Source organism: Sphaeramia orbicularis, chromosome 5, assembly GCF_902148855.1.
Source record: "Sphaeramia orbicularis chromosome 5, fSphaOr1.1, whole genome shotgun sequence".
In the NCBI taxonomy this organism is placed as follows: domain Eukaryota; kingdom Metazoa; phylum Chordata; class Actinopteri; order Kurtiformes; family Apogonidae; genus Sphaeramia; species Sphaeramia orbicularis.
Window position 1 is genome coordinate 49631822 of NC_043961.1, and position 20671 is coordinate 49652492.

The window sequence follows — 20671 nt, forward strand, 5'->3', positions numbered from 1 at the left end:
TGTGCAGGCCAGTCCAGTTCATCCACACCAGACTCTGTCATCCATGTCTTACTTTGTGCACTGGTGCACAGTCATGTTGGAACAGTAAGGGGCCAGCTCCAAACTGTTCCCACAAAGTTGGGAGCATGGAATTGTCCAAAATCTCTTGGTATGCTGAAGCAAGACATTTTGGACAATTCCATGCTCCCAACTTTGTGGGAACAGTTTGGAGCTGGCCCCTTCCTCTTCCAACATGACTGTGCACCAGTGCACAAAGCAAGGTCCATAAAGACATGGATGACAGAGTCTGGTGTGGATGAACTGGACTGGCCTGACCCGAGTCCTGACCTCAACCCCATAGAACACCTTTGGGATGAATTAGAGCGGAGACTTAGAGCCTTCTGTCCAACATCAGTGTGTGACCTCACAAATGCGCTTCTGGAAGAATGGTCCAAAATTCCCATAAACACAGTCCTTAACCTTGTGGAAAGCCTTCCCAGAAGCATTGAAGCTGTTATAGCTGCAAAGGGTGGACCGACGTCATATTGAACCCTATTGATTAAGAATGGGATGTCCCTTAAATTCATATGGGAGTTAAGGCAGGTGAGCAAATACTTTTGGCAATATAGTGTATGTCCTTTGACCTGTATTGACACCATCTGCTGGCCGTTTTATATGTTGACACCCTCTGCAGGCCAGTGCCTTTATGCTCAGCTGGTTCTTATTGGTCAGGACCACTTTAAAAGAACCTACAGTTTTCCAGTCTTCTGTTTTGTTTGGCTTCCTGATGAAGGCTTGAAGCCAAAGTGCACTGAAGTGTTTTTTAAGGTCTACACATGACCATGCCGTGAGAATAAAGGTATTTTAATGCTTAAAAAGAGTGCCTCTGCGTTTTCTTCCCGTTTATTGACTTTATGAATCCCCTTTCCAAAGAGCACCTCAAACAAAGTCCTTTTTGGGTCCTAGAAACATTCCTTCCCATGATTTTTTGAATATTAAATGTTCATCTGCTCATCACAATCTGACCTACTTTTTTTTTTTTTATCAAGGTCAATAATACAGACACTGAGTTACTGTTAAAGTTATGTTACTGTTCTGAACAAACCATAAGCCAAATATCCTCCTCCGCCTCAGCAGTGAGTCTACATGGGCTGCGCTGCCTGGAAGTCGACGGATGAAGGCGGTTTCACTCTGAAGCTAATAGGTGACATACGAGAAAACATGTTCATGTTCATGTTCACTCTGTTCATGGACAGGGGTGCAAATTTGTTTGGGTTCTGAACAATTGCAATGTCATGTTTGCTCACAGAATTCAGCATGTTGTTCCAGATGGATATGTGGATCCATTATGTTTGGGAAAAAACTCCATTTGGTTTCAGTGTGGCACCACAGCATTTGGCTTTGCTTCTTCTTATGTCTCCAATTCCATATACTCATAATTGTAGGGGAATGGTGGGGACCAGGGTTGGGACTCCAGTGGCGTTTCAATGGAGCCAAGGGAGCAAAATGAACATTATAAATGCTTCACATCACAAAAAAAAAAAAAATGTAATTTGTTATTATCACACACTAATAAAATGATACAATTGAACCTCAGTAATGTGACCACTTTTGGAACCAAAGCGACTGGGCACTCATTATTACTATTATTATTATCAATATTATTATTATTAATAGTAGTAGAAGCAGTAGCAGTAGTAGTACTAATAGTAGTAGTATTATTGATCATAATAATAATAATAATAATAATAATAATAATAATAATAAAAAATTTCCTATTATTGATCTTTTTTTTTCAGTTTTCAAACTGTGCTGAATTTTGTATCAATGTTTATTATTTTGTGGTTTAGCCTTTTATTTTATTCATCTTTAGTGCATTTTGTTAATTTCATAGAGGATTTTGTTCATGTTTTAGAAGATTTTTTTTGTCAATTTGTGAGAAATTTTGGTTCCTTTTGCTATTTTTCTTTTCTTTTTTTTTTTAATTTGAATGATGCAAGTTTATTTTTTTTATTATTAATTTCAAATCAGAAACAACAAGATACAGTAGAGGTCTTGCATTACCATATTTAATAACTACAAATATTATATGTAGCCTTATTATTATCATTCTAAATATTTAGTAACACACTTGGTAAATGGTAAATGGACTGCACTTATATAGTTCATTTTCAACATCTTCATGGGGCCCAAAGCCCTTTACAAAGCCTCGCATTCACCCTTTCATGCACACACTCTTTCACCAGTGGGCAGTAGTAAACATTAATTAAAACAAAAGTAGCAGCAGATTTATAGAAACTATAATATATAAAAATGTTTGCACCAGAAGTACAGGTGGATGGATAGCTCAGTAAGTAATAGTCTACGATGCAGGAGGTAAATCCGCCATTGTTAAAAGTAATCAGTGTTTAGTCTGTACAGACACTGCTCTTTGTGACAGAGCTTTATATTTCAGATGCAACAGAGTAAAAGCAATCTATGTGTATTATGTTTGCACAAAAGTAAAACTAAGAATAATTAAAAATGTCCAAAAAGACCGAAAGAAATATTTACTTTATTTCAAAAACTGCTTACATGCAAACACACAAAAGTGACCAGAAAAAACAAGACTGTGTCCAAGCAGAGAAAAGTCTCACTTCAATCTTCATTACAACCCAAAATGTCCAAGTATGGCTACCCATACTTATATTAAATATAAGTAAGTTTAATATTTAGATTAAATTCAGCTGGAAACTAACATGAAATATTTTGTATTTCACATCAACAGGAAACAGGGCTTTTAAAAAAGAAAACATGTAAAAAATTAAAATATTCTGCTTGTGAATATGAATAATATTGATGCTTTAGTGCTAAGCTAAATAGGTTAAATTTAATTTAACATGATAACATGATCACTAAGCATGTGTTGACATTGTTTCTCCATTAACTTTTTACAAAATTATGAGCATTCAATCATGGGTAAATATTTTTTCCTCCTTTCAAAAAACTGTCCTTAACTTTTATTCCACTAATTTTTAGCATTAAAACATGACTATCCAACAATAAAAGAAATCAAAAGATGAAATATTCCATATACTACATATTCTATATACATGTAGTATATATTCTATAATGAAAAATGACAGAGAAGCTCATAAAAGTCAAGGATAAATATTGAGTTAAAGATCAGAATAACCCAGCATGATTTCAACCATATAATACTCTCTTTATTGAGCTGCACTCCCTCCACTAGGAGGCAGCAGACTAAAGGTTAAAGAATTACATCACCATATCGAAGAACACATTCTGTTAAGTCTCAAATCACCTGTGACACAACGCTTCATGAAGGGAATACATTAGGGAATTATGCTCCAAAACAGAGGGTCAGAACAGCCTGGGGAGCTATTAACAAAATGTTCACAACATGTAAACACTGAGCTACAGGGGACTGAAGAGACGAGCAGGGAATGAATTCACACACTGGTGACGTTGATATCAGTGACTCGTGGGGATCGGTGTCTGTGCTTCTGTTCACACCTGACATTGGTTGCGGCTTTGGTGATCTGATCATATGTGGACAATTCGACATCACACCATAAAAACACGCTTCTCTGTATTTCGAGTAACCAGTTGAGCTAGTATCTCATTTCCCTGTTCCATATCAGATGTTTTGATTGAAGGAAGCAGCAATGCAACTACTGATGGCAGAAATTTAAGGAGGAAATAAATCAAAATGGAACGCTCCAGGCTATCAAATATCAAGAAGTTTGTCACACTTTTTTCCTGAATCCTGAACAATGAAAGAAACACATGTTGTTTGCAAAACAAAGTGCAAAATTAAAATTCTACAGCCATGTGAGTAGAGGGGCGTTTGAAACCGTGTGTCCAGACAGGTCAACGATTCCATGACATAAAAAACTAATTAAATGTTGACTATAAATCTTTCTGCTGTTGTTCACTATACGTTCCCTTGTAGGTGTGGTGAAAAAAAAAAAAACAGTATCGTTAGCCACATAGCATAATTGCCTAAGTCATACACTATTTGGACAAAAGTACTGGGACACGTTGAATTCAGGTGTTTCTTTTCTAACAGGGGTCTGGGATACAAAACAATGATCACAAATGTCATAATATATTTTTTTATATTGTGAAAATATCATATTGATTATTAGTATTTGATGTTTATATCTCAAACCAGCATGAACATGTCATCTTACGGCTGTAGCCATGATGTGTTCTAATATTTTTATCCATATAGTTTATACATATCAATGTTTCCTTACAGTTTAATGGGAGATTTTTCTTCCGAAGTGAGATGTGAAAAAAGTAGATAGTTAGTTTTGGTAGACAATTATCGCTTACAGTTGGAGCACGAAAAATTTTGAAGAAATTTAGCAGTAGAACATTTAGAATCATAGTCATGGATAAAATAAAAAAAACTCAACGTTGAGAGAAATTATGTAAAAAAAAAAAACATCTGAGGCATTTTGGGAGCAAAGATAATTTAAACAAAACTAACCAATGCAGTGATATTGATCTAATATAAAACTATATTATAACATTTGCCATGATTGTTTTGTATCCCAGACTCCTGTTAGAAAAGAAACACCTGAATTCAACGTGTCCCAATACTTTTGTCCAAATATTGTATGACTTAGGCAAATATGCTATAAGGCTAACGTAGTATCACTTTATGATGACACTGTTGGTATGCAAACAAGCATGTATGTTCACTTGCACAGAAGATTCGGGTTGAGTAGATAGTCCTTATATGCAGCACTGATGTGTGGTCTGAGCCCTTAGATCTCAACACATCCTCAATGCATTGTGGGTGAATTCATACTTCGCATTAAATTTGTCCACTTGTAATCAGATCCCAAATAACGCATATTAAAACCAGGTGTAAACAGGGCGCCTTTCCATCAATGGAAAAAAACAATGTGGGAAGTTACTAAAAGTGATACGGAGTGTGGGTCACCCAGTTGGACGTCTGCTCTTTAGTGCGCTTGGCGGAGCTATGGGTGGTGAACAGGGATTTGAAGGCCTCTGACTTCTCGCCCATGTCCTGGATGGATCTTTTGGTGGCGGAGGTGGATGACTTGGTGCTCGTAGAGGAGCTGGAGGAAGCAGATGGTTCGACCACATCTGGAGACAGAGGAGCCAATGAGAATGCAATGAGAAAGAGGAGGCAGAGAATAACAGCAGAAAAAAATTAGGATCACTGGCCCTGGATCTCACAGGCATTTTCTATCAAGAATGAAAAACAACTCGAATTTGCGAGATGTCAGTGCAGGTTCTCATCATTCTTCTTGGCAGTTGTTCTCGGTTTAACTGGACCGGTTTAGCTCTTTTGAAAATGTTTCGTCTCTCATCCAAGAGATTTGTTCAGTTCATTAGAACCAGCTAAACCAGTCCAATTGAACGGAGAGGAACTACCAAGTTAAATTTGCGAGGTTTCTGGCGCTATGTTAGAGTCCTGTAGTCTTAATGCAGGAGATCAATCTCCCAATAGAAGTGGGTCGTACTTTCACTGGAGGAGAATTCAACATGTTAAATTAAAGTTCATATATGACTTCCCATCAGTGCTCAATAGTAACTATATTGATATCTGGAACTATTTCCATGTCATAAATCATCAAAATATGGCCTATTACAAGTAAAGGCAAATGTTTTCATATTTAAAAAATTCATTAAAAAAAAATCTAAATATCTTAAAACATTGTAGAAATTGTCCCAAGGAAGCTAGAAATAAAATTTGCAATGAATTCAATCAGTAGTTTTGTCGTAGATGATGTCTGAAGAAACTGCAAACGAAGACAATGGTGAGGACAATGCTGTGCACGGTGCCTTCATATTAGTTAATGGCCTATTGGCTGGTGAGTCAAAAAATGACTGAATGTTACTGATTATCCATTTAGTGTTTAACTCTTTAAGTGTCAGACAGTTAAGGTGCTAATAAGCCTTAAAAGTGCCACAGAATTTGGATGTTTTTCAGTATTTCGCGTCGTTTTTATAATATTTGAAGAATCCTGCAGGAAACCGCTCGGTAACATCCGACCGATTGCTGATTAGATCCAAAACGCACCGGACGCAGCCGATTCATTATTGATCGTAATTTGCATAATTTATAATAATAATAATAATAATAGTAATAATAATAATAATCTTTATTTATATAGCACTTTTCATACATTAAAAACTGTAGCACAAAGTGCTTTACATATCAGTTTAAAAATCAGTACCGCCCCCCACCCACACCCACCCACTCACCCGCACACACACACGCACACACACACACACATATACATGCAAACCCACATATACATGCAAACCCACAAGCTCACACATACTTAAGAAGACTGACTGAGCACGGGTAGACCAGAACAAAAATGCACAAGTAAAAGTAAAACATCAATTTAGGAGGCGCTGTCTCAGGGAGCCATCCGCACCAGGATGCAGCCGCCGACCCCGGCGACCAGGCACCAGCAACACAGCCCCGCATCCCAACTAGTGGGAGAGGGCCAACTGGGACCCCCACCCACCAGAAAGGAGCGGACCCCAGTGAGAGAAGGCGCCACAGCCCCCAGAGTCCACAGCCGCCCCCCGGCATGGAGGGCTCCCTCTGATGAAACACCGGAGAATAAGAAACATTAAAAAGATGTAACTATTATTCGGTCGCGTGACCTCAAATTCCCGTCTGCTTGGTCTCAAAAGGGGGACACAGAAAGAACGTCATTGAAATGTGAGAAAGAAATGGGGGTGGATGGTTTGTTTGTACACAAATATGGCGTGTTCTCCAAAGCCGATCTGATCGGCCCGTGGCACTTTACAGGTTGTTTTCGTAAAGCCGATTTAATCGGCCCATGGCACTGAAAGTGTTAATAAAAAAATGAGATAAGATATACATACTCACACAACATGTGAGCTCCTAAGAAGATATTTATTCATCTGTGGTGATCTTATCTTATTTTTTTTATTCACTGCTCATGTGGGTTTCTTCACACCTTTTAGCAACGGAATGGGTGTGTCATTACCTCTTTTCCTTTAGCGCTTAACCCATAAAGACCCAAACATCCACCACTGAACAAAATTGTCTACTGTTCAAAAATGTTTAATACCTGTTGATCCACTAATCCTATCAATCCATGTGTGGGCGTAAAATATGTTTGTCATCTTTTCATGGTCGTCAGATATGACCCATTTGCAGAGGCTCTGTAGTGAATGTGGAAACACCATCATCTTCTACAACAGGGGTCACCAATCCTGGTCCTCGAGGGCCGGAATCCTGCATGTTTTAGATGTATCCCTCTTCCAACACACCTGATTCAAATGATAAGCCTATCATCAAGCTCTGCAGAAGCCTGATAATGACCGTCAGGTGTACTGGAAGAGGGAAACATCTAAAACATGCAGGATACCGGCCCTCGAGGACCAGGATTGGTGACCCCTGTTCTCCAACATTGATTCACCAGTAAAACCCATGGAGTTGGATCAGTGACAGTGGATGGACACACCGGGTTTATGTTCAGTTATTGACAGATTTGCTGAAAAAGTCACTTTTTCTTCAGTTTTCTCTGTTTCTGATATACTAACCTTTGAATTAACTCTGAGTTTTAATGAACATCTACATGATCAGGAAATTAAATATGGGTAAATACATGATTTCCACTGGAAAAAAATGCAAACTACAGAGGATAATAGTATAAATGGTGATGGATCATTTAACACTTTCAGTGCCATGGGCCGATTAAATCGGCTTTACGAAAACAACCTGTAAAGTGCCACGGGCCGATCAGATCGGCTTTGGAGAACACGCCACATTTGTGTACAAACAAACCATCCACCCCCATTTCTTTCTCACATTTCGATGACGTTCTTTCTGTGTCCCCCTTTTGAGACCAAGCAGACGGGAATTTGAGGTCACGCGACCGAATAATATTTTTATATCTTTTTAATGTTTCTTATTCTCCGGTGTTTCATCAGAGGGAGCCCTCCATGCCGGGGGGCGGCTGTGGACTCCGGGGGCTGTGGCGCCTTCTCTCACTGGGGTCCGCTCCTTTCTGGTGGGTGGGGGTCCCAGTTGGCCCTCTCCCACTAGTTGGGATGCGGGGCTGTGTTGCTGGTGCCTGGTCGCCGGGGTCGGCGGCTGCCTCCTGGTGCGGATGGCTCCCTGAGACAGCGCCTCCTAAATTGATGTTTTACTTTTACTTGTACATTTTTGTTCTGGTCTACCCGTGCTCAGTCAGTCTTCTTAAGTATGTGTGAGCTTGTGGGTTTGCATGTATATGTGGGTTTGCATGTATATGTGTGTGTGTGCGGGTGAGTGGGTGGGTGTGGGTGGGGGGCGGTATTTAAACGGATATGTAAAGCACTTTGTGCTACAGTTTTTAATGTATGAAAAGTGCTATATAAATAAAGATTATTATTATTATTATTATTATAAATTATGCAAATTATGATCAATAATGAATCGGCTGCGTCCGGTGCGTTTTGGATCTAATTAGCAATCGGTCGGATGTTACCGAGCGGTTTCCTGCAGGATTCTTCAAATATTATAAAAACGACGCGAAATACTGAAAAACGGCCAAATTCTGTGGCACTTTTAAGGCTTATTAGCCCCTTAACTGTCTGGCACTTAAAGAGTTAAGAAAAGTTAGAGAGAAAAAAGTCATTTGGGAACTAAGATAAAAGTAGCAGTGGGTTTTTATGGGTTAAATAACATTTTATCCACTTGTCTTCAATAATGTTCATGTTTGCTGTCTGAAGCCCATGGGGATGAGTCAATCAATTACAACACTTCCTGACTGGTTTGTCAATCAGTAAAGTTTCATTTTATGCATGGTCTGTTGAGTTTCAAGGGCAGACTGGTGAGTATCATTTATCTGCACAAGATACAATCATTTTACTCATCATTTCTGTATATTTTTGTTCTTTGTACACATAGTCACCATGCCTTTTACTGCAGCAGACATACTGGGCTCAGTCTTTTTCCTGTTCTGCAGCAGCTATAAATCTGTTTTCAGTGTTTATGCGTTTGTTCATGTTTAGTTACCTGAGTGGCTCCTCTCACTTCCGTTTTGTAGAGAGCTCGTCCCTGCTGCGTCTACTTTTGGAGAACTTGTGCCATCTATGTGGGATTTAAGAGGAAGACAGTCAAAGCAGAATTCCCACACCACAAAATAGAGTTTCATGACTGTAAAATCACTGTTTATAATCATTAACACTGTGAACACATACTGGAAAGAGAAAGACATTTTATTTGTGTTACCAGATAAATTAGTGTTTCACGCTTGAGGGAAAACGTTTTGATGGTACTGAGTGCTTGTATTGTTCTGATAATTATAATGACAAACCTATGATAACATAACAGTGTTTTCCTGATCAGATGGAAAAATGAGAGTCTATATCTGTTCTAAATGTCTGTTTACCTCTTCAAGACATTAATATAAGTCCATGTGGAACTGGTTGTAGATATGGTCAGGGATGGTCTTTTATGTACATCACTCTCCTAATGTTAATATTTACTTTTACCACTTATTTGTGAAGTCAAATTACTTTCTTGTGCATTTTTGTTTGCGTAGCCAGATACGTCAAGGCCCAGCATGCACTTGGGTGCGCCTATGTTGTTTTTGGTAGAAGAACAAGAGAAGCAGCAGGAGGAAGCACACTTTCTTTGTTCATTTGTTTGCTTACTTTCTTTTGAGTATAAATAAACCACAATATACGCCACAACTGCATGGACAATGGACTTTTGTTTTGTGAAGTAGGTACACCACATGGCCATGGTGCACTAGTGATGCTTTGATTTTTAATTTAGATTTTTTGACAAACATTCACTACATATGGTCCATGCAAAAACAAGTCCATGATTAAAACAAAGTAGGATGTTACAACAGACTAAGTCAATGGCTATTTTAAAATAAGTCCCCTAAGGCTTTAGTTTACATATATCTATAAGTGATTGTAAGTAAAAAATGTGTCATGTTTCCAGAATAGAAATGCAAGTATTCCCAATAGTGTTACAAGTATTAGGTTATTAATAAATATAGACAGTGACTCAGTATGAGTAAACAGGCTTGACCCAGGCCTGGCATGTGACTGCTGACAGATGAAACCTCAGTAAAATGTGTAATGATGTAATATGGGAATAATACTAATAATACTAATAATACCACTACTACTACTACTACTACTACTAATAATAATAATAATGATAATAATAATAATAATAAGAAGAAGAAGAAGAATGGAATAGTCAGAAAGCAGAGAAGGATGGGCAGTCTGCTTTAAAAAAGCACTGCTAGATTAAAGAAAACATTAAGCTGTAAGAGAAGGCTTTCAGAAGTGGGATCACCATCAATGCTTCACATTATTAGTGGCTTATCGCAAATCACAGAATTAATGACTTGTAAGAAAAAAGTGTAAAGCATGATTTCAGTAAATAATCCTATTTGAAGCAGTTCATGTTCTCAAAAATGGTTCAACCCTTCCCAAATGTACCAGTCTGTTTTCTGTTCACTGACACACATCAACATGCACTAAGATTTGATCTGTTAAGAAGATGTTACTCTTATATTAAAGTAAAGTAAAGTAAAATAAACTTTATTGTCCCCTGGGGGAAATTCATCTTGGGCACAGTGCTACATATCATTGCTTCACAGACAGGATAAAAAGCATCATGATGTGGAAACATAACAAAGACAGTCTGCCATATAAACCAAACATGGACTACACATGACAGTCACAACACAGAACATATAAAGACGCCTAAAGTGCAGGGAGAGAAAAAAGTGCTAAGTGCTAAAGTGCTGTGTGTTTGTTGCACATTGCTCTATTGCACTAGTTCTTAACATTGTTCAGCAGCTTAATGGACGTTGGGAAAAATGATAATTTGAGGTGGTTGGTTTTGCACTTTGGCAAACAAAATCTTCTTCCTGATGGAAGAAGTTCGTATTTGGAAGACAATGGAAGAGTCAGGTCTGAAGAGATTTTTGCTGCTTGTTTCATGGCCGACTGGTTATACAGATGATCTATGGATTTATATTCTCTCATACCTATAATCTTCATTGCTGTTTTATGCATATTGGCTAGCCTGTTCTTCAGTTGGACTGGTAAGTTGCCATACCAGGCTGTGATGCCATATCTAATGAGGCTTTCTAAGATAGCTCTATCAAAAAATCAGCATAATCTGCTTGCTGACCCCATACAGCCTCAGTCATCTTAAAAAATACAGTCTTTGCTGCAGTTTATTGCACAGGTTTTCTATGTGTGGTTTCCAGCAAAGAAGGTTATCAATATGGACCCCTAGGTATCTGTATGTGGCTACTTGATTGACAGTCTGGTCTTTGATGACCACCGGCTCGTGTGTGGTCACTTGTCTCAGGTCAAGAAACATCTCTTGTGTTTTGCCACATTTAAAACCAGATGATTTTTGTCACACCACTTAATAAATGTGTTGATCTCATCATAGTATACAGAAGTGTCCATGTCCTTATGCAGAAGACTCACTATTGCTGTGTCATCTGCAAATTTCAAGATAAAATTGTTGGGGTTTACTTTCCTGCAGTCGTTGGTGTACAGTGTGAAAAGTATTGGTGAAAGCACACAGCCTTGAGGTACTCCTGTGCTACAGTGTTTAATATCCGACAGTGTCTGATTGACCTTCAGTTGCTGTGTGCGATTAGTTAAAAAGGAATAAAACCATTTAATCAATGTAGTGATAACGTTTATGTCCTTAAGCTTCTCCAGAAGCAGGTGGGGTTGTACGGTATTAAAAGCTGAGCTAAAATCAATGAATAAAATTTGAGCATATGCTTTTGGTTCTTCCAAGTGCTTACAAATAAAATGCGACATGCATGGGACTGCATCCTCAGTACTGCGTTTGTGTTTATAGGCAAACTGACATGCATCTATCATTGTCTGTACTTGTGGTTTAAGCAGGGATGCGACAATTTTTTCAAAACATTTCATAATTAAGGAGGTCAAGGCAACAGGGTGAAAGTCATTATTCACTGTAGCACAGGACTTTTTGGGAACTGGTGTTATTATTGACCTCTTCCATAGAGCTGGGATGGTGTGGGTATCTAATGATCGCTGAAATACAGGGCACCGTGCTGATGTTAGTTCCTCTGCACAGCTTTTGAGCACAAAGGCCGGCAGTCCGTCTGGGCCTGTGGATTTATCAGTCCGCACAGCGCTAGAGACGCTGAACACAAAGTGGGTCCACCTCCAGCCGACTAGTGGTATCAGTTACTGATAGAGACTGCATCACTCTGTCACATTCATGAGTGAAAGTCTCTAGGTCAAATCTTAAGTAGAAATCATTCAGCTCATTTGATTTGTTCTGTTCATCTAGAGTGGTAATTTGTTTTTTTGCAGGATTCATGTTAGTTACTGATTTCATTGTATCCCAAAGTTTTTTAGTATTTGAGGTTAAGAGGCTCTAATCCATTGTTTGTCTGTGTTGTTCTCTTGCTTTAGTAAGGAGCTGCTTCAATTCTTTTTGAACTTCTATTAAACTCACTGTCTTTAATCCTGAATGCTTACTTCTTCCCATTTATGCACTCTTTGATTTCTTTTGTTATATAGGGCTTGTTGTTAGGATATATAACTACCTCCTTCTTAGCTACCACATTATCAATGCAAATTTCATGTAGTCAGTTATGGTATCTGTTGCCTCATCAAGCTCTAGGGTATGAAATATGGACCAGTCTGTGCTCAGAAAACACCCTTTTAGCGTCTCAACTCAGTCATCCGTCCAGACATTAACAGTTTTATGTACAGGTTTACATGATTTAAAAATTGATTTATATGATGTTGATGATTTATTATGTTGTTATTGTTGTTATTTTATTATGTTGATGATGATGATTTATATGATATTTATAAGATGTATTGTATTATGGTCTGAGTTACAGAGAGGGGGCTTTGACTTTGCAGAGTATGCTCCCTTAACGTTGCCATAGCATTTGTCCAGTATCCTATTGTCGCGTGTGACAGTTCACATATTGTCCAAAGCCTGATAAGGCAATCCAAACACTTTCATAACATGATACAAGTATTGAAACAATGATTGTGGCATTCAGTTTCATGCTTGGTTAAATGCAACAGTTAAGCCACAGGAAGCACTGCGGCAGCTTTTGCAACACTTGCAGTTCAGTGGAAACCAAGGCTTCAGTCTAACCTTTTGATTCTGAAGGTGTTGACACAGTTTGAGCTGCCTTGCTCTTCTTTGATTTCTGAAAAGAAGAGCAAAAAAATTACAGATTAATGAAAGACAAAACACTGATTAAACAAATTGTACATTTTTCTTTATTGTCCATTTTAGAATCCATTTTAAAACACTTTTATTTGTTTTTAAATCCCTCCATGGTCTTGCACCGCCCTACCTCTCTGAGCTCCTTCACACATACAGTCCCACTCGCTCTCTCAGATCAGCTGCTTTTGATGGTGCCCAGAACAACGTGCAAGCTACGAGGAGATCGGGCCTTTGCTGCTGCTGGTCCCAGACTGTGGAACAACCTGCCTCTGTATATCAGACAGGCCTCCTCCTTGCCCGTTTTTAAATCTCTTCTTAAAACCCACTTGTTCTCCTCGGCCTTTTAACATTCGTGCAACGTTGTCATCTTGTTTCTGTTTTTATATTTTAACTTGTTTTATTTTATTTGATTTTAATGTTTTTAATGCTTTTATTAATTTGTATTGTGCTTTTATTCTTCTGCAAAGCACGTTGGTCCACTGTGGTTGTTTTAAAGTGCTTTATAAATAAATAATAAATAAGTTGGATTGGATTGGAGAACCACTAATACTGCTATCACTCTTGCTCTACTATCAGTACAAATGTTACCTGTGTGCAAAATCAAGATACTAATTTGAACTTACAATGTACTACATGACCTCACATCATCACCCCCCCCCCCCACATCTACCCATTCCACACACACCAGCTAGGACTCTGTGTTCACAACATTTTTTTTATTTATTTTTATTTAACCTTTATTTACCCAGGCAAGCAGTTAAGAACATATTCTTATTTACAAATGCAGCCTGATCAAAGAGCAATGGCTCCTTGAGTGGTAGGGGTGGGGGGGCTAAACGTAAAAACAAGGTTAAACAATTACAGAAACAAACAGTTAATAAATAAATACATTACAACAATAACAGTGAGACATGTAAAAGACAAAATACTCAACAAGTGCAACAATCAATTAAAATTTCCTCCACATTTTGCTTAAAAACAGTGAGAGATGTGAGGACAGTGAGTTTGAGGGTGTTTTGTAGAGTGTTCCAGTCGTTAGCTGCAGCAAATCGGAAGGCGCTGCGACCGAAGACAGTGTAATCAACATGTTGATTAAATAGCTGTTTGTGGAACACATCAGGTGAAAGGGCATTCTCTCGTAAAAAAAAAAAAAAAAAAAATCGCTTCCTTGAATCACCTTCCCATTCCCATCCAAGAGGCCGATTTAGTCAACATAGTAGTATATGTTTTGTTTGTTTGTTTTTGATGTGATGTGTGTAACTGCACACATATAAGCCACACACTGGCAGTACACTGTATATGATATCTGAATGGTCCATGTCTGTTGTTATTTTTGTACATTCTACACCTCTGGAAAAAAATAAGAGACCACTGCAAAATGATCACTTTCTCTGATTTTACCATTTATACGTATGTGTTTAAGTAAAATGAACATTTTTGTTTTATTCTCTAAACTACCAACAACATTTCTCCCAAATTCCAAAAATATATACTGTTATTTAGCGCATGTATTTGCAGAACACAACACACGGTCAAAATAACAAAAAGATGCAGGTGTTTTCAGAGCTCAAATAATGCAAAGAAAACAAGTTCATATTCCTTTCTAAACAACAAAATACTAATGTAGTAACAGGAAAAGTTCAGACATCAATATTTGGTGGAATAACCCTGATTTTCAATGACAGCTTTCACGTGTCTTGGCTCTCCACCATTGCTGTTGGATGACTGTATGCAGCTCCTGGCAGAGAAATTCCAGAAGCTCAGAAATGTTCGATGGTTTGTGACCATCCATCTTCCTCCAGAAGTTTTCAAAGTGGGTTCAGGTCTGGAGAATGGGCTGGCCATGACAGGGTCTTCATCTGATGGTCCGTCATCCACACCTTTATTGATCTAGCTGAGGCCAGGAGCATTGTCCTGATAGAAGAACCAGTCCTCAGAGTTTGGGAACAGTGTCACAGCAGAAGTCGACTAGTTTTCAATAGTTATTTTTTGATTCCAATTACTTTTGCGGTATTAATAGCACTGTTTTTGCCTATTGTAAGAAGATAGTGATAGCCATCGTAGTAGTTTTTATACTTCTCCTTCTTAAATAAGACATGGATCAGGTGTTCATTAAGTAGAACAAGGTGTGCTTGTGCTGGAATTCAACAGACACAGGAATGGAATGGCTGTCAAACATGCAGACATACTGATTTCAGAGGAAATTGCAATGGTCTCTTAATTTTTTCCAACGCTGTATGATGATTCACTCTTGAATCGCATTTGGAGACTGTTAACAGAATTGCTTACTGTGGGATAAATCAATTGATCGTTCAATCAATCAATCAATCTAGAAGCAAAGTCACATCAATTGACTTCTGCCCTCACTCATACTTAGACCATCACAGTGTTCCTACATGATTTACATGGTATACATTCTTGAAATGCTTATGCTCATGCTTAACTGAGGTTTTTGTTGTCCCTTACTTTGCTTTTGAACATTGCAACAGTCCCAGATTACTCCATTTTATGTGTAATTCATCTCAAATTTAGTTTTCATTTATAATAAATGTATTTTATGTACAACACTTTTTTATATATCAAGCATTTTCAGACATCCATTTAAAAAACAGGACTCACTTTTGTCTTGGATTTGGCCCGTTTCTCTTCCATCTTCTCTCGCAGCCTCTCCACCTCCTCTTTAGTGCCGTTGAGCACAATAATATCGTCATCTTGAAAAGGGTCCCCACACTAAAATCAAACATGGCATATCAGGTGTCAGAAAAATTCAATATAAAGGCGCTTTTCATCATACATATATTTATTTAGTGTAAAAGAGCTTGGTGTACCTAGAAAATATACAAATACAATCCATTATTAGAGACAACAAACACTGAGCCTGTTTACATGACCATAAAAGTCAGACAGCTGGGAGGAACTGGATGATTGTAATAATCAGATCTGACACATTTACAATGCACTTAGGAAATGCAATAATTGAAAAATACTGGTTTAGATGCCCCAGTCCATTATCGGATGCCTTTCGGAGTATGTATATATGTAGTGATGGTAGACTCAAACTTCCTGTTATTGTCTTCCACACACATTTGACTACGTAACTTCCATTCCATACAATTTTAATTGTGTTTCCACATGTGCAGACGTAAAAGAACGAAATGAATCAGATTAACCTGTATACATGCAAGAGGACATTGGAGTATTGGGGAGAAAGCCAGGTGTGATAACTTGATTTCTCTTAACCTGATTGCTGCTGTTACCTGATAAATCATATTAGATTACCCTGCTGACATGATTACTTGTATAATCTGACAATTCCAGAAATCGGATAATGATCCAAGTATTAGTGGGCATGTACAGGGTGGGGAAGCAAAATTTACAATATTTTGAGGCAGGGATTGAAAGACAGTGTATGACCAATTAGTTTATTGAAAGTCATGAGAATTTATTTGCCACAAGAAAATTTACATAACAGAAAATGTTTTTATTTTATATGTCCTCCTTCTTTCTCAATAACTGCCTTCACACACTTCCTGAAACTTGCACAAGTGTTCCTCAAATATTCAGGCGACAACTTCTCCCATTCTTCTTTAATAGTACCTTCCAGACTTTCTCGTAATAATTTTGCTCATAGTCATTCTCTTCTTTACATTATAAACAGTCTTTATGGACACTCCAACTATTTTTGAAATCTCCTTTGGTGTGACGAGTGCATTCAGCAAATCACACACTCTTTGACGTTTGCTTTCCTGATTACTCATATGGGCAAAAGTTTCTGAAAAGGTATGGATAATAGTGTTAGGTATGATTATGACATCAATATATGTTTGGTTTCAAAACAATTGATGTAGTGCCTGCTGAGAAAAAACAACTAAATGTTCATTGTAAATTTTGCTTCCCCACCCTGTAAACAGGCTCAGTGTTTACTAATTATTTGTTATCAATCTATTTAAATAGTCTGCTCTTGTCAGAAATTCTTCGCTTTCTATTGACAATATTTCTGTCAGGAACATTTTCCTGAAAAGGTATTTATTACTGCAGTAAGTTACATTTGGCAGTATGTATCTGTTCTGCAACCTCCCTGTCAAATACATGGAAAGCCTCAGCAGGTAAAGCAATATTACGATCCCCTGAAAAACCAACCTTATGTGCTAAACTTCCCTGTCAATCAACTGTCGTGACTGGCTACTTAGCTTAGCCCTCATAAGCCAGCAAAGGTCTTCTCGTCTAAGATGTGATTCAGATCAACATCCAGCTGGACCCAAACAAAATTTAATTTGAAAGCAAATGTACTCAACTGAATTGCACCCAAAATAAACACAACCATGTTGCAGTTCCCCTTCACATCAGAGCTTAACCTCATCATGACTACTCTCAGACGAACAAACAGTGAAGGGAACAGGCAAGGAAAGAAAATTAAAGACTGTGTGACTGAATACATAGGCTACAAACAACGCTACACTTTATGGATTGGAGTACAGGTCATAGTTCAGTGACAACAATACCATGTTTGCAAGAGAGAGGCATGAAAGATGACAAGAGAGGAAAGATAAGTTCCAATTAAAACCGCAAGCGGTGTTAAGGCCCTCGCCCTCCCGTGCAACCGCCTCCCTACATGACCGCCGAGGCCACTGACAGTGAGAGGACACTGTATCGTGGGCTCGATCTGACATTCTGTGAGATAAACACAGTTTCATGCTTCTGTAAATTAATAACTCACCACAAGCTCATCACAGCCATGCCCCACATTTGATCAAAAATAAAAATGTAGGTGATAACTTTTGATCACACATGTGTGTAGGTGATTTTCACCCAGTTTGGTCCAAATTGGATGTAAACCCTAGGAGGAGATGATGAAAATATGAGGGGTGGGATTCTGAAAGAAACCCATTCATTTCTATGGCACAGTTTTGATGTTGTCATGGCAACACAATTGTAAATAGGGGTGTGTCCTCATAGGCTTTTTGGTTCAGTTTGGCATGAGGGATGTGTGTGCCAAAGTTTGTTTGACTATGTCAAAAAAAAAAAAATGTCCCATTAAAAAACTGTAGGGGGCGTCAGAGAGCCATTTAACAATCCAACTATACGAGTTCCATATCATCGTGGACATTTTTAAAAGAGTAATAAGTACATTTTCTTTGATAACTACACGAGTAGACCCAAATTGCAATTACAATACTGCCAACATGGTCAGATCAAGCGAAAGTGAACATCAGTGTCAAAAATGAAAGTTTCACCTATCATTTCTCAAATACACTCATTTTCTAGCTTAGGAACTCTATTTTATGGAACTGCTTACTAAATTTCAGTATCACTTACAGAAAAAAAGATATAACTCATTATGTAAAGTTATACTTCTGACATTTATGGAAATGCACTATTAACTTTAATAATAATATTTTTTCTTGCTTGTACAAAGCCACTTCTACACTGGTCCTCATTCCGCCTTTATCACGGCTCTGTTACTATCTTCAGAGTCATTACAGAGCTGTGACAGAGGTGGGACCAAATGATCCCACCATTTCATTTACACAGACGTCATTCCAGAATAAAGGTCAAATATTCCAGGAACAGAAGTGCTGTGTAAAAGGGGCTTCAGTGATATCTTAAATCTATGAATCTGTAGGAACTAATTATTCAACAGTACAAGAATATAGAAAGGTTATGTACAGTCAAATTATTTGTAAAATATATGCTGCTATTAGCTGTATATATCACTTCAGTTGTGATATGTATGTTAAATAAAAGTTTATTAGCATATTTGCAGTGTTTTAGTTCCAGCAAAGTCTTTTAGCATGACTACAGAACAAAGTGACAAACTGCTGTCCCTGTGTCACAGTATATTTGTGTTCATAAAAACTTCACCATCATTTAAACAATTTTATCCAATATTGATCACAACTGTAGTTTAACTGTTGTAGCTAAAGCCCTATGTTTCATTTAGAATCAATTTCTTATGAGAACAGCATATTTTGTAGCCGGGCCAGCCATCCATCTTTCTCAATGAGATATCCGTCTGGAATCACGGGGCTTGAATCCAAAAATGAAGGTGGGACTAACACTAGCTGAGTAAACCAATCACAGATAAGACAGACGTGATGCTTTTGTTGGAGAAACTGAAGAATGCAGGGTGTAATCTGTAATTTAACCCTTATTTTTGAATCAAGTAAACCACTGAGATTTGTGGATTTAGAACTGACTTTGACTCTCAAGAAAAAGAAGTCATTGCGAAACACCCATCCCCCAGACTTGTGGTTAGTTCAGTATAGAACAGCTTGTGCATATTTCACAGCAACTGACCCAATTCTAGGCTGTTTTCTCATTATTGAATACACTGTGAAAACCGGATGGTTGGCCAGGCTACATGTTTTGTACATTTGTATGAAGTGAAAAAAAAAAAAGTTAATTTTGAGTCCCTGTGTAACGCAGCAGTAATTTGTATAGTATTTGTAAAGTATTTTTACCCCAAAATTTTATTTATGTAAATTGTAACATGCGCCATGTGAAAGTACTTACTGAGACTTATTCATACATGTATTAAACACGGAGATAAGTTATTTAGCTTTCAACACTGAGCTTATTGAACATGAAATGTGTCCCCGTGTCACCGCTTGATCTGGCCCACCACTAAAATTAATATGACTTTTTGACCACATTTTGTTATCCCAGTTACAGCATAAAGATAAACATAATATCCTTTTAACATCAATATGTATAAATGCATTCAATGGAAACAATACATTAAAATACAGACAACCAGTTATTCTTAGATAGCTACAACGTAATATATCCCAAGAATGCAGAAGCTATGAATGTTAATACTTAGGCCTAGTAGTTCCACCTCAACAGTAACAAACAGGATATTTAAAAATAACTGAGCAGCTAACAACACAAGAGTTTAAGCAGCACTCAACCATACAATCTCAAACATGAAATGCTACCAACAGAAGCAGCAGCTGTGCTTGTATGCCGGTGTAACAGTGAATCAAAAACCATAGAAAAAGCCAGTGAAAGCAAAAGCAATCTATGCATCAAACCGGGTCAAAAAAGCTGTCTGGACTGACACCGCCTAAACTACGCCAGTTACTGTGAGTGTGTTATTGTAGTTCCTCTATTGGGTGACACATAAAATTTGTAACACATAAACACTGGGAAGGGCTGCAGAGATGTGTATTAAAATCAACTAAAAATCAGGATTTTATTTAACTTTGATGTAAAATGACAACAATTCAGCAAATTCTTGGAGAAAAACATTATTTGGCTAGCATGGCCTGTAAAGCCCAAAAATTATAACTGAATCCACAGAGTTTAATGTAAGACTAAGAGATCCAAATGAAGCGAAAGTACTGTGAAAAATAAGACTGCACCTAAAATCTTTTTTTACATAAACAACAGTAAACTACACCCCATTGAGGAGTGGCTGCCTCATTAAAAGTGCTACATTACTCATGTCTCTGA

General features: G+C 37.8%; 1 protein-coding gene across 2 annotated transcripts in view; it reads right to left on the minus strand.

Moving 5' to 3' along the window:
- Positions 1 to 4503: 4503 nt before the first annotated feature.
- rtf2 (replication termination factor 2) overlaps positions 4504 to 20671 on the minus strand; it is a 32697-nt gene continuing 16529 nt past the window's right edge. The window contains exons 6-9 of one of the 2 annotated variants that reach the window (XM_030134695.1): positions 15836 to 15946; positions 13138 to 13196; positions 9011 to 9081; positions 4504 to 5103 (exon numbers count right to left, since the gene is read on the minus strand). In XM_030134695.1, the coding sequence (XP_029990555.1) occupies positions 4910 to 5103; positions 9011 to 9081; positions 13138 to 13196; positions 15836 to 15946 (435 nt within the window). In that variant the 3' untranslated portion in view covers positions 4504 to 4909. Of the gene's footprint in view, positions 5104 to 9010; positions 9086 to 13137; positions 13197 to 15835; positions 15947 to 20671 lie in introns of both variants that reach the window. The other variant, XM_030134694.1, reaches the window with a different exon arrangement.